A 14,320-nucleotide genomic window follows, 5' to 3' on the forward strand; every position below is an offset into this window, starting at 1 on the left:
TGATTATAACAGACAAATTCTCGTTTGTTCTCATTTTTCCTAGTGTTTGCAAAATATGACATGGTTTTGTCGTGATTTATAAATGCAATATTTTCTAAGATAAAATATATAATTAATTATTTTATAAGAATAACAGTATATAAAATTTAAAAAAATGAAATTCTAATATAAATTAAAAGTTTATAATTTTAAACAAAACTTACAATAATAAAGATAATATATTTTCTAAGAGATTATATAAATATCTCTGAAATTTATAAATATATCCTAATTTAATATAATAATATTCGACAGAAGAAAAATATAATGTTTTCATTTTAGTAAAATTTTAAAATAACTTTTAACCTACCTACAATCGTATGCACTGTAAACACAGTGAATGTTATTATTATTTAAAAATCGTAGTAAGCACTGCATTTGCGTAACTATGATATAATACCAAAATATAGTAGAAGTAAAACTTATGTTAATAATAATAGTTTTCAAAACTATTTAGTTCATTAATTTTTGATGTGATTTATACACATTGATTTCGACTAATACACATAGAAAAGAACAGTTATATGTACACCTTGAAAGTTTTTCAACTCTCTATATTTTCTAATCCTCTAATTAAATAGAATATTTAGGACTTTTTTTGAGAATCATATTGTGTGACTTTTGAAAAATAATAATTAGGAAAAAATAAAATCTGAAAGTATTAGAAAAAATCTTGACACATAGAATATTGGCCTATAAATAGACTAACAGTGAAAGAAGATGATAGACGCAAGCAAATAGCAAATACATAAATTCGAACATTGCAGCTATGGCTCCCACATTGCAAGGCGAGTGGATCAAGGTAATTACTTAGTTAATTAATTAATAAAGAATTCTTTTTAAAATGCTAGCTTAATTTCTATCAGTTCTTTATTTTGCACGAGAAAACATTATACTAGAATTGGATATTCATTGTTTTTTTACTCGAGTATAATGAGTATATTGTCATAACTTCGTACTACCACCCTGACTGTCAAGTAACTGAGTAATAAACCGACTCATATATATTCAGTTTTAACTGTGATTAATCATCATCATCATCATCATTAATTAACAGGTGCAGCAGAAAGGAGGAGAGGGACCTGGAGCAAGAAGCTCACACGGCATAGCCGTGGTCGGAGACAAGCTCTACTCTTTCGGTGGCGAGCGTACTCCAAACATTTCCATCGACAAACACCTTTACGTCTTTGACTTCAACACTCACACATGGTCAATCGCCCCGGCCAACGGACAAGCCCCTAACGTCCAGGCTCTGGGCACCCGCATGGTGGCCGTGGGAACTATGCTCTATCTATTCGGAGGCCGTGATGAGAAGAAACAGTTCGACGACTTTTACTCGTACGATACGGTGAAACAGGAGTGGAAGTTCATCACCAAGCTCGATGAAGAGGGAGGACCCGAGGCTCGTACTTACCACTCGATGGCTTCGGATGAAAACCACGTGTATGTTTTCGGTGGGGTGAGCAAAGGCGGGACCAACAAGACCCCCTTCAGGTTCAGGACCATTGAGGCGTATAACATTGCTGATGGGAAGTGGGCTCAGCTACCTGATCCTGGTGAGCAATTCCCTAGGTTCGAGAGAAGAGGAGGAGCTGGATTCATTGTGGTGGAAGGAAAGATTTGGGTGGTTTACGGGTTTGCAACTTCGCCTGATCCTAATGGAAAAAACGACTATGAGTCTGATCTTGTGCACTACTTTGATCCTGCTACTCAAAAGTGGACCGAAGTGGAGACTAAAGGAGAGAAACCTTCTCCGAGGAGCGTGTTTGCGCATGCGGCAGTAGGAAAATACATAATAATATTTGGAGGTGAGGTCTGGCCTGACACAAACGGACATTTGGGTCCCGGAACATTGACCAATGAGGGTTACGCGTTGAACACCGAGACTTTGGTGTGGGAGAAGTTTGGAGGAGGAGCTGAGCCGGGTGAACTCGGTTGGCCTGCCTACACGACTGCTACCGTCTATGGAAAGCAAGGCCTCCTCATGCATGGAGGGAAGCGTCCAACCAACAAACGTACCGATGAAATGTACTTCTACGCAGTCCATTCCGCCTAAGCAATGCTCTCTCACTACTCTCAAAGGTTCGTTTGTGTGGTGAGTATTATTACTATTTGTGTTGTGTCTCATAATATGTAAGATAAAATAAAGGTCTGTGAAACCTATCAAAATCAGCCAACTGTACGTGGCTTATTATCAAGTTAAACTATGTGTGTTTCTCGTTTGCAAAACTGTACTGGTTGGAATAATATGTACTACTACTACTACTTGTGTGTTTAATAAATGATATGAAGTTATCTACAAATTTGTTTGTCTCGTTTAATTTCCTGCAGTCCTCTTAACATTTATTCACCATATCTATCTCCATGTCTTTAACAGCACAAACAGTGCAATACAATCTTTTTTATATCTCTCATCTTGTTTGAGTTATTTGATTATTATTTCACACCAAAGCGATGTTTTGATGCTCTAAGACCAACAAGCAGAACATTAATTTGATTTTCTTGGAATCAAACATTACACAAGATTCATCTTGAAATTGTTTTTCTTTCAAAGAAACAAATCAAACGAGAAAGTTTCAAGAGGAAGGGACAAGAACAGTTTGCATCATGTTCTTGAATTCAAAAAAGTCAACGCGACCATCGTGATTGCTATCAACGGAGACAATCATCTTCTCCACTTGTTCGATCTCTCCTGCTTCAGGAAGCCCTAGCTTCTTCAAAACATTTTGCAACTCCACGGCGGAGATAAACCCGTCACCGTCTTGGTCAAACACTTTGAAGGCTTCTTCTAGATCTGATTCTGGAGATCCGTCGCACTCGCAGTCTCCTGCAAAGAAGGACTCGTCTAGTGTTCTGTGGAGTGCTGCGAAGTCTTCGAACCGGAGTCCGGTTTCGTCCGGTTTGATGTAAGATTCGATGGTTGGTTTGAGGTCCGAGATATCCGCGTCGAGACCAAGTCGTGAGAGGGCTTGACTCAGTTCTTCGACGGCGATGAATCCGTCGCTGTTTTTGTCGAATAGGTCGAAGATACGTTGGAGACGGAGAGCGTTTAGACTCGGACTTCGTAGCCTGAATGAAGAAGATTGTCTCGAGAATATCTTCTTCTCGTTAATGGTGATCTCCATTGTTGCTGTCTTCTTCTTCATACTCGCTCTCTATAAGTATAATCAGAGACTTGTAGGAATCACGAGGGGGATACTAATCGTTCATTTCTTTATAATACTCCCTCCCTTTTTTAATATAAGTTATTTTAGAGAAACTTTTTTTGTTCCAAATTATATGTTGTTTTCGGTTTTCTATGTAAAATTTATTAATAATTAATATTGTATGACCAATGATAATATATTTTCTATTTTTCTATTGGTTGAATTGTGGTTACGTAAATAATTAATGATGTTTTTGTTTAAAAAAATAAGAAATTAATGATTTTCTTAATCTACGTGCATAAATATAAAACGACTTATATTAAAAAACGGAAGAAGTATATATATATATATATATCTTTCTGTGATAAGCTATGAATCACGAGGCAAACTAATTAAAATATTTTGATTTGTTCTTCGTTAAAATGTTTCGAAGCTACACAAGAGAATATAAATTAGTAAATTCAAACGAACCTAATAATTTAAAAAAAAAATTGATTATAAATAGTGAATACAGTATTTAGTATTTAGTGATTTTTGTTAACGAGTCTTTAATTTGAAGGCAACGTCGAGTCAGCCAACAACTGAAAAAACAGGGTTTATGTCACAGTGGTGATTAACTCGAGAGATAAGTCCAACACTGTGAAACTACTTCGGTTCGAGTCCCGGTCACTAGAGAATTAAAATTTCGGTATAGACTTTAAAATCAAAATGACCAAAATATTTCATTAAAGAAGTAAATATACACTTATACCACTAGGGTTAACTAATCCAAATTTTAGGGTTTAGAGTTAATCGGTGGGGATTTGGGTTTGAGGTTTAAAAGTTTATAAAATAGAAAATAAATATTAAAAATAAAAATTTTAAAAATAGTTTCAAAAAGTATTTTCGAATTACAAAAAGAAAATTTAAAAAAAAATTATAAAAAGTTCAAATTTGAAAACATATAATCTAAAACTATAAAAAAATTTATTTTTATTTTTATATATATATAGGTATTAGTGTCATTTTACATATTAAATGAAACATTTTGGTCATTTTTCTCCTTATGGTCTATTTTTGTGACCAAAACTTGAAAATGGTCAATTTATGAGAATTGCCCTAACGATAATCTTATATTTTTTTTTTGTATTTTAGTTTATTACCATTAATTAATAACATATAAAAATCTATAGAACATTTTAAAAAATATTATTTTTCTTAAACAAGGTAAGGATATTATTATTTGGCAGCGTTGACTGTTTGACAATGAATAAGTTACGTGTATATATTATATATTACGTAATGTGGTTACTTTTGTCATGATGTCTCACGTTGGTGACGTTCCAATTGCCTATTGGTTCCATCTTTTAGATTTTTCCAATTTAACAGACAAAGACATGTTAGTTGACAAAGAAAATGACAAAGACAAAGACATGTTGTTAATGTCAGATTTATACAATAAAAACTTCATTACCTAAAATAAACAGTACAAAACAAAACTCAACTAACAATGGGAAAGCGAGTCGGGTTGAGTTCTGATTAGGACTCGGAGACCCGGCTTTAAATCAAAAGCCCACAATCCCAAAAAGGCCCATAAGTAAAATGACATTTTCTCTTTACGGCCCATTCGTATTCGGTCACCTCCACTGCAACCTCAAAAACAATATCTCGCCGCCTGTCGACGACGACGTCTGCTTTGCTTTGCACCGTAAGTATCAACTTAGAAGAAGCGTTTTAGCTCAATCCTTAGATCCGATGGAGGTTTGTGGCGTAGATTCTGAAGGGAAGGAGTTTAACAGCGCACAAGAGATGTGGAGAGAAGAAATTGGAGAAGAAGGAGATGAAACGAAGAAGACCCAATGGTACAGAGACGGAGTTTCTTACTGGGAAGTAAGTTATATTAGTTTTGTTTTTTGTTGTCTGTCTCTGTCTTAGGCTTAGAATGGTTAACTGCGGTTTGAACGAGCGGGCGGTTTAACTGGTTTTAACGGTTATAAAAACGTATAGATATATGGTATTGTAGAGATTTTTGTTACTATTAACTGTGTTGCGGGCGGGTCGGTTGTAAACATTCGAAGGGTTAGTTTTAATTTCACCTCTTTTTTCTTTATTTGATTCTCTGTAGTATATCTCAGATTTGATTGACTTCTATTGCAAGTAAATTTGTAACCCTAACATGATTAACATGTATTCCAAATTGTGTTTATTTCATTTATTAATTGAAGGGTGTTGAAGCTTCTGTTGATGGAGTATTGGGAGGATACGGGCATGTGAATGATGCTGATATTATAGGAAGTGAGGTCTTTCTCAAGACCCTTTTGCAAGAAAGATTAGTGAATGGAGAAACAAATCAACATCTAGTGGCTCTTGGTACTCTTCTCTTTTTTTTTTACACATGTGTTTCTTTGAAAATCACACAACTTCACTTGCAGATTGTGGATCTGGCGTTGGAAGGATCACCAAGAATCTTCTGATACGGTACTTTAACGAGGTGAATTGTTTTTCTTTGATTCTGTTCACTTGCTGCTATGCTCTCAGTTCTTCTCTGTTTTAGTTTTATTGTTTTTCATCTTAGGTTGATCTTGTCGAGCCTGTAGCTCAGTTCCTCGATGCGGCACGTGAAAATCTCGCATCTACGGGCTCAGAAACGCACAAAGCAGCTAACTTTTTCTGTGTACCTCTTCAGGTAGTACATTCTCTGTTTTATCTTAGTTTTCAATTCTCCTTCACATTTGTTTTGTTAATATTTTTGATATAACTGTAGGAGTTTACTCCAGCTGATCAGAGGTACGATGTCATATGGGTTCAGTGGTGCATTGGGCATCTCACTGACGATGATTTTGTTTCTTTCTTTAACCGAGCAAAGGTGAAGACTTTTTTTGTTTCTATATTTCGTTGCACCATGTTTTGTTTCTCTATTACAAGTCAAGTGAAACCATAGTTTTTTTTTGATGCGGTTGTGTCTTTCTGCTGCTTAATCTCATGTGATGTTTGTGGTTGATCTTAGGGATGCCTTAAACCCGGTGGGTTTTTTGTTGTGAAAGAGAATCTCGCTAAGCAAGGTTTTTTTTCCGTTCTTGACTTTGATGTTCTTATGAACGGTTCTATCTGATAAAAACTTTAAGTATATTTGTTTTTTTGTGTTGCGCAGGATTTGTTTTGGATAAAGAGGATCGTAGCATCACCAGATCGGATCCCTACTTTAAACAGCTCTTTCGTCGATGTGGGTTACATCTCTATCAAACAAAGGTTTAGTTCTTGTCTCTTCTTTAATTCGTCTTAAAAACTGTTGGTTTAGAAGCTTACAGTTTTGCCAAAACCATTTCCAGGATCAGAAGGGTCTTCCGAAAGAGTTATTTGCTGTAAAAATGTATGCTTTAACGGTTGATACACCACCCAAAGTCCACAGAACCAGATCGAAAACTAGCAGCAACAGACCACAAATTATCAAATGACAGTCTTGTTTTTTTTTTTTATGTGCGAAATTCTAGACTTTATTTAATGAAAGAAGCTACCTAAGTTATTGTAAGATCCGTGGAGCAAGGCTTGGTTGCTTCGAGGTAAGTTCACTGGCCTGCTCGAATCTCCTGTCCTCGCCTGGTTTATGTACCTTGTTCATTTTCTGCTCATTTGTCTGAATTTGAAGATATATGTACTAGAATTTACACATAAGTTAGAGCGTATTCCTCAAATGGTGATTTGTAATCTGAATCGTAGTTGTCTTATATCAATCCTTTTTGCGGCCGAGGTGCCTTATGTTGAATTGCTGCATTCATCTCCAAACGTGAACCATAAGACAAGACAACCATCTTTGTTTCTTTGCTCCTAAATATATTTTGCTTATTTGTTCAAAAAATGATTATAGGTCAAAGAACTTGCGTAGAAGATCTGTAGTGGTGTGGGGTGTTTTGCTGGTGTTGTTGCAATTGCGGATTGCTTTTGGCTAGAGCAACTTGTTAGCGTTTGAGGCTTTTTGCTGGTTCTATATCTAACGGTTTATTGTGCAAAAATCCATGTAGAGTGTCATTGTTGTTTCCAATTCTCCGCTCAGGTGTTAAGCGTTGGTTTAGGGCTTCTGCTGCTGTGTTATAATGGGATCAAAATCTCGTATGCTATTGTCTTTGTATATATTGTCTTTAGATATTGTCTATCTTATTAGATATTGTCTTTCATATACCATTGATGGTCTATCTTATCTCTTCCTTGCCTTTGTTATTTTCACGGGTTTGGGATTAAATATGCTCATGAAGATTGTTTCATGAAAACTTTTCCCGACTATAAGACCTGGTCTTATCATGTAACCGTTTTATTTTAAATTTGAAAGCCTTTAGTCAAAAAAAAAAAAATCTCGTATGCTCTCAATGCAAAAACTTTAGGCCATGTTTGTTTTTGTATTTAATTTAGCATCTAGATTTAGCATTTGAATACAACATCTAAATAATGCATTCAAATATCGTTCGTTTATAATTAGTATTTGCATTTGGATGCAATATCTATATCCAATAAGCATGGATTTTTTTTTCTTCAACAAATAAGGAAGTCCCTTTCTATCTTTTACTGTTCACAAACTTAGATACACAGAGGAACCCTGGAGACTCCGAAAGCCCTAGCTGCCGCCTCTCTCTTTCTCCCTCCTTGTCGGCCGCGAGTCACCATTGTGGGAAGCAGCTGGTCGTCGCCCTCCTCGCCACCAGCCGGGTGGTGTTGTTCGTATGTGTGTATTGATTGTAAGTTGAGTTCAGTGTATTGATTGTAAGTTGACTTTCGTGTGACACTGAAAAGAAGTGACGTCTAGCTAACTGAAGGTGTTAAAGTATGAGAATGAGAATGAGAATGAATGTTATGTTGACACCGAGAATGGTGGTATCTAGAAAGAGATGTTGTTGTTGAGTTGTATTGCATTGTAGAGTTATTGAGTTTTGAGAGGGGCGCCAGTAAGATTGAGTCATGCCGAATCTTGGCATAAGTAACTATTGAGCCCGCATGGTAGACAGTGCTAGATGAGCCAATGGTCACAAGTAGGTAATTATGTAGGTTATGTAGGAGCTGCGGTTCGTAGACTGGTTTTGGCACTCCGCATGACAGCCGCCATGGTGGGGGCGACTATATGCGTGCGTTAGGTCCTTGAGTTTAGGTTGCGTAGTGTCAAGTCAGTGTGTAGTAGTGGTTGAGTCCACTGCATTTGTTTGTTGTTATGCTGTATCACTTGATTGATTAATTGTCAGTGGCTAATCAGATCTCTTCACGTATTGAGTAATATAGAGTCTCATGTAGATAGACTGGTCTACTTCATCTCTTCACTGAGTAATTCATTTACTTATGTCTTTTCTTTCTATTTTTCATGTGCGCAGAATTGTGAGTAGAAGTGATGGATATGGTTGGATTGTATTTATCACCGAAGGTAGTGCGTCCGGATTCCTAGGACTAGTAACAAAACACGTTGGGAGGTCTAAATGAATAGACGTGTGTCGCTTTAAACCCCGGATCGGACACTGTGGAACGGGTCGTTACATGATGAGTATACGGTGCCCTTAATTCAAAATATTCTAGGCTCTTTCGTGTAACAATTTTCGGTAACAATTTTCTTTATGTGATCTATTTTTTTCTCTAATAAATTTCAATAATATTTAGAAAATATTTTAAAGTTACTATTTCATCAAATATAAACTGAAATTACCAAAAATATTTCAAAAAAAAAAACTCATACACATGTTTTTGTTACAAAGGTTTTTAAAATGATTAAGTATACATTATTAAAAAAAACATATTTTGATAAAAGAAAGTTTTAAAAACCACCTTTAAATTCTTAATGCCTTGACTATTTCTTTGCTGGTTGATATTAAATCTTACGGGAAAAAACTAATGAAGAAACATCATTTTGATCAATGATGGCTTTATGATTTTTTTAAACAGAGATGGCTTTATGATTAATAGGTGAAAACAAATGGTAGAAATATTAGAGGGTCAATGAAAATGCTGAACCAAGACGTTAGGTAGGGTTTTTGAAAAGTCCACTAAGCTCATGATTAAAAGTTGAATTTGCACTGATGGTGAGCTTCTTCAAAGTCAAAGAAGCTAACCGCGATTTAGATATGTATATGTAGGTGCGTGTTTTAGATAATTAAAGTCGTCGTTTAAATGAGGACTTAGGAATTTTTAACAGATTTGAGAACTGAAAAGAGAAACTGTTGCAACTTGCAAGATAACAAGTTGAGCGACTAAGTCTACCACGCAAGCCAAGTCAAGAAAATAAAAGGGGTCACAAGCTGGAATAAGAGAGTCAAATTGTCACGACGTTAACATGGAACTGTCACTGTCTCACGTCACGAGACAAAATAATTCTAGTCAATGTAACCATTCCATTGAATCTCGAAATAATTGAACTAAACCGGGGCTTCTACCTCTAGTGGTAAAGAGCTTACATCTGTGAGTACCGCCACCTGGGTTCGAATCCCGGTCACTGGGGAATTAACATTTCGGCATCGCCAGGGACAGAGGACCGACACGTGGCAACACGTGACTAGTCTGGATCATTTATGTGAGACCAGAATACCTCTGTATAATTCAAAAAAAAAAAAATTGAACTAAAATAATGAATCTTGTTTGATCACAATCTTTCCTATATATATACATTTCTGCATTGACAAAACAAGAACACTTCTAACATACAATCCATTTCCATCTTGTCCTCGCTGATTATGCTTTTGATTGCAGAGATGAGACTTTCAAAATCACCCCCTTCGATTTCCTATATATCGTTTTTAGCCCTGTATATTTTTTCCTACACAATAACACCAGTTTCTTCAAACTACCTACAAGAAGACTTCATCAAGTGTCTCCATAGAAACACACATGTTAATTTTCCACTCGAGAAAACGTTCTTCACTCCTGAAAAAAACGCCTCAACCTTTATCAATGTTCTTGAAGCGACGGCTCAGAATTACCGATTCTTGACCAAGGCAACACCCAAACCAACTTTCATATTTAAACCGGTTCATGAATCTCATGTCCAAGCTTCAGTCATATGTTCAAAGAAACTTGGAATTCATCTCCGTGTTAGAAGCGGCGGTCACGATTTTGAAGCCGTGTCTTATGTTTCACAGATAGAAACACCATTTGTATTGCTTGATTTGTCGAAGTTGAGACAGATCAATGTTGATATTGAAGAAAATAGTGCTTGGGTTCAAGCTGGTGCTACACTTGGTGAGGTTTACTACAGGTAATTAATCTAATCTACGGTTGTTTCAAAGACCATTATTTCTGTATGCATTTATATATAAATTTAATTTCCTAGTTAGTCAAAAAAAAATTATAGTTATATGTACAGATATTTCCCAATTTTAAGTAAAATATTTGTGGAAAATGCAAACTCGAAATAATTTGGTTTTAGAAAGGTTATGGTGATCTGAAACCACATAAACTAAGAAGGGTTTATTCTACTAACAATTTAAAATCAGTTTCTTCTGTGGTATATCTTTAAAAATATTTGGTTTTAGAAAGGTTATTGCTTTCTTTCTTTTTGTTAAGTTCAAAGGATTCAATATATAAATAATTTGGTTTTGAATAATTTCTGATGAAGTATATAGAGTCCCAGTTGAACAACACAACTTTAAAATTTAGTCTAATAGCATCAAAGTTGTCAAAACAAAAAAACATCAAAGTTATGGCTATTTCTTGCCGCACATGGAACTAATCAACTAAAAACAGAAAATTTTGATATTACGGTACATGTTAAATAACTTTAATTAATATTATATAAATAGATAATTACGTACGTAAATTGTTGGTTATGTAGTTTTTTCTGACCTAAAGATGATTATATATGTTAGAATTATTTTTCAAAACTATATCACATTATGTTTGAAATTTATGTTAAAAAAAGAAGAATGTTTGAAAGGCAACTGAAATTATCTTTGACCATTGAGTCACCAAATCAATCTTGGCCGGCTACAGATCAGTGTTTCAAATTCTTACAAACTAATCAAGAAAAAGTCAAATATTTTTGTTCTAAAAAATATATTTTTCTGTCATGTTGATTATCTAGTGTTTTAAATAATGAATTTGATAAATTTATAGAATAAACAAATATTTCACTGTATGTATTTTTACTATTGAATATTTTTCACTATTAAATATTTTGAGTGGCAATTGAAATTCATCTTGATCGCTGGGTCACCAAATCAGTCTTTGCTGGCTACTGATCAGTGAATTCAAATTTTTACAAATATAAACGAAAACGTATTTTGTGTCAACTTATATATCTAGTGTTTTAGAATATCATGAACATTATAAATTCAAGATGTATTTAGCGAAATCTAATATAAAACCTACGTTGCACGGAAGCTTCATCGGACGTCCACTTCCCGCTTCAGAACCGGAATCGGAATCGGAACCTTGTGGAAGCTTACGGAATCTCGCTTCCAAAACGCTTCTAAAATATTCTCTTTAAAAACACATTGGAAGCTTATGATTCCGTTTTGGAATCATGCTTCCATTTAAAAAAAACACAATGTCTTATATCAATAAGAATATAAAATTATAGGTTTTAGTTTATATATAATCCAAATTTTAATAGTATTGAATAAAGAGAATAGAAATATACAAATATTAAAACTAATACTATAAATTATCTTTATGCATTGAGGTTTTTATTAAAGATAAATCATATATTCAAATATATTATGTCAATTAATTATAAAGAATTACAAAAATATAATATTATTTATTTAATTTAATTTATGTGTATTTTTACAGTTTAAATATGAAGTCATTTCAAAATTATTATAAATGAATAAATGCTTTATTTTAAATTTAAATCATATAATTTTTAATTTTAGATTTTTAAAAATAATCTTACATATGTATATATATTCCAATTTTTAATTTTTAGTCTTACATATATATATATATATATATATATATATATATATATATGGATACGCTTCCAACACGTATCCGCTTCCTAATTTTTTTTAAAATCTCGCTTCTGCGTTTCCATACGCTTCCGCTTCCACGTACCCGCTTCCGTTTCCATGTAACATAGTATAAAACGCAATAAGAATAAACATTATATCACTATTGAATATTTTGGTTGATTAACTGCTTTTGTTTAACTGCAGAATTGCAGAGAAGAGCAAGATCCATGGATTCCCAGCAGGTTTGTGCTCAACCGTAGGCGTAGGTGGATACATAACAGGAGGTGGATATGGTGCCTTGATGAGGAAGTATGGTCTTGCTGCTGATAATGTTCTAGACGCAAAGATCGTTGATGCAAATGGTAAATTACTCGACAGAAGCTCGATGGGTGAGGATATGTTTTGGGCGATTAGAGGAGGCGGTGGAGGGAGTTTTGGGATAATTCTAGCATGGAAGCTCAAGCTTGTTCCTGTTCCTGAAACCCTAACCATCTTCAGCGTTACCAAAACATTAGAACAAGACCCTGACCTCAAGACTCTTTCTAAGTGGCAACATATTGCAGACAAGCTTGTTGAAGAGCTCTTCATACGAGTGGTAATCAGAGCCAGTGGAAACAATACAGCGGCAGCATCGTACAGAGGTCAGTTTCTTGGTGACCAAGGCACTTTGATTGGGATCATGAAGAAGGCATTTCCGGAGCTAGGGCTAACTGAGAAGGATTGTACCGAAATGAGATGGATTGAAACCGTTATTTTCAATGGTGAATTTCCAAGTGGTACTCCTATTGACGCATTGATTCAAGTGAAGTCACCTTTAGTGAATCCGTCCTTCAAATCAAAGGGAGATATCGTGAAGAAACCTATCCCTGCTTTAGCTCTGAAAGGAATTTTCAAGAGAATGGTTCAACAAGAGCCTGGTACATTTGTTGCTTTTACTCCTTACGGTGGAATGATGGCTAAAATCTCTGAATCTGAGATCCCTTTCCCGCATAGAAGCGGAACCCTCTTCAAGATTCTCTATAATTCAAACACTGGGACGAGACTGAGCAGACAACTTAACTGGATCAGAGAGCTGTACAGTTTCATGACGCCTTATGTCTCAAGCAATCCAAGACAATCTTACGTGAACTACAGAGACCTAGACCTGGGACAGAACACGAAAAACACGACATCTAACTTCAAAAATGCTCAGATATGGGGAGCTACGTACTTCAAAGGAAATTTCGAAAGATTGGTGAGGATTAAATCAAAGGTTGATCCAGGTAACATCTTCAGACACGAGCAGAGCATCCCAACGCTGCCCGTTCATAGCTAAACTCATGATACAACCACTACTATGTAAAATAAGAATAATGGTTTATTGATTCTAGCTTAAGAACATGCAATAAACATTATAAACTAGAAGACATTCGAGCAATGGTTCTTCTGTATTTCAGAAAATGTTCTAGCTAATAAGAAGGCGTGCATGTGTTATTTTGTTTCACCCTCAACAATACTAATTCAGTGGCCTATAAAATGAGTATTTATTGAAGACGTAAGTTTCTGAGATATTATGTACCAGTTCGTGAAATATTTCATGAGATAGTTCAATACGTGTGTCAAGAATTTGAGTTGTGAACTGGTTATAAAGAGTTTATCTATTGTGATTACGTGTCTTAACTAGAATTTGTAAAAGAAATAGAATATGTGGTTAAAGACAAATAGACGTTTTTATTATTAAGCAAAAGAGTTTTAGAGAGAAAATGTCTATACAAGAAAAATAAATTTTCTTGAAGTATATGGAAAGAATCTGGAGAAAAAGTATGTGGTTTATTATATAAGTAGGGATGTATCTTACTAGAAAAGTAAAACTCGAAGAGAAAATTGAAGGATTTATTGTGTGATTGTTGAGCGTTGACGTAGTGTCTGGTGAAGTATACCGTTGTCTTGGGCTTGTGGTATTGTTGTTGAGGATGTGTTTGACGGAGTTTATCGTTACTTGGAGCTTGTGGTGATCAAATGTGTTATGTGTTAGTGTTGATGTGCTCATTGGTATCATTGGATGTGTGTTAGGTGTTGACATAATTGGTGACGTATTTGGTGAAATATGTGGTGACATACTTGAAGAGATTTGCAGGATTAAAGTCTAGACTTAGGAGAATTTTAGTTTAGAGTTAGGTTATTTTGATAAAATCTAAACTTTGGACTTAAATTTTTTTATCTTGAAGAGTTCATGTTATAAAAGAAAATGTAATTCAAGTG

The 14,320-nt window shown here is 34.9% G+C and overlaps 4 protein-coding genes across 4 annotated transcripts; 3 read left to right on the forward strand and 1 right to left on the reverse strand.

Annotated features, from left to right (window-relative positions):
* Nucleotides 1-724: 724 nt before the first annotated feature.
* On the forward strand, nt 725-2,342 carry LOC125609870 (epithiospecifier protein-like). The gene is made up of 2 exons (XM_048781450.1): nt 725-841; nt 1,097-2,342. The coding sequence occupies exons 1-2, from the start codon at nt 809-811 to the stop codon at nt 2,093-2,095; spliced, it is 1,032 nt and encodes a 343-aa protein (XP_048637407.1). The 5' UTR covers nt 725-808; the 3' UTR covers nt 2,096-2,342.
* Nucleotides 2,343-2,517: 175 nt separating this feature from the next.
* On the reverse strand, nt 2,518-3,241 carry LOC125609871 (probable calcium-binding protein CML43). The gene has a single exon (XM_048781451.1). The coding sequence runs from the start codon at nt 3,183-3,185 to the stop codon at nt 2,616-2,618; it is 570 nt and encodes a 189-aa protein (XP_048637408.1). The 5' UTR covers nt 3,186-3,241; the 3' UTR covers nt 2,518-2,615.
* A 1,552-nt stretch (nt 3,242-4,793) lies between these two features.
* Nucleotides 4,794-6,927, forward strand: LOC125609875 (alpha N-terminal protein methyltransferase 1). The gene is made up of 8 exons (XM_048781455.1): nt 4,794-5,054; nt 5,390-5,534; nt 5,597-5,655; nt 5,740-5,850; nt 5,929-6,030; nt 6,172-6,226; nt 6,316-6,413; nt 6,494-6,927. The coding sequence occupies exons 1-8, from the start codon at nt 4,920-4,922 to the stop codon at nt 6,617-6,619; spliced, it is 831 nt and encodes a 276-aa protein (XP_048637412.1). The 5' UTR covers nt 4,794-4,919; the 3' UTR covers nt 6,620-6,927.
* A 2,867-nt stretch (nt 6,928-9,794) lies between these two features.
* LOC106427543 (berberine bridge enzyme-like 24) lies at nt 9,795-13,562 on the forward strand. Its single transcript, XM_013868271.3, has 2 exons — nt 9,795-10,383; nt 12,284-13,562. Exons 1-2 carry the CDS (start codon nt 9,863-9,865, stop codon nt 13,392-13,394), a joined length of 1,632 nt encoding a protein of 543 aa, XP_013723725.2. The 5' UTR covers nt 9,795-9,862; the 3' UTR covers nt 13,395-13,562.
* The last annotated feature ends 758 nt before the right edge of the window (nt 13,563-14,320 follow it).

The sequence above is a fragment of the Brassica napus genome, chromosome A6 (assembly GCF_020379485.1).
Source record: "Brassica napus cultivar Da-Ae chromosome A6, Da-Ae, whole genome shotgun sequence".
Taxonomy (NCBI): Eukaryota; Viridiplantae; Streptophyta; class Magnoliopsida; order Brassicales; family Brassicaceae; genus Brassica; species Brassica napus.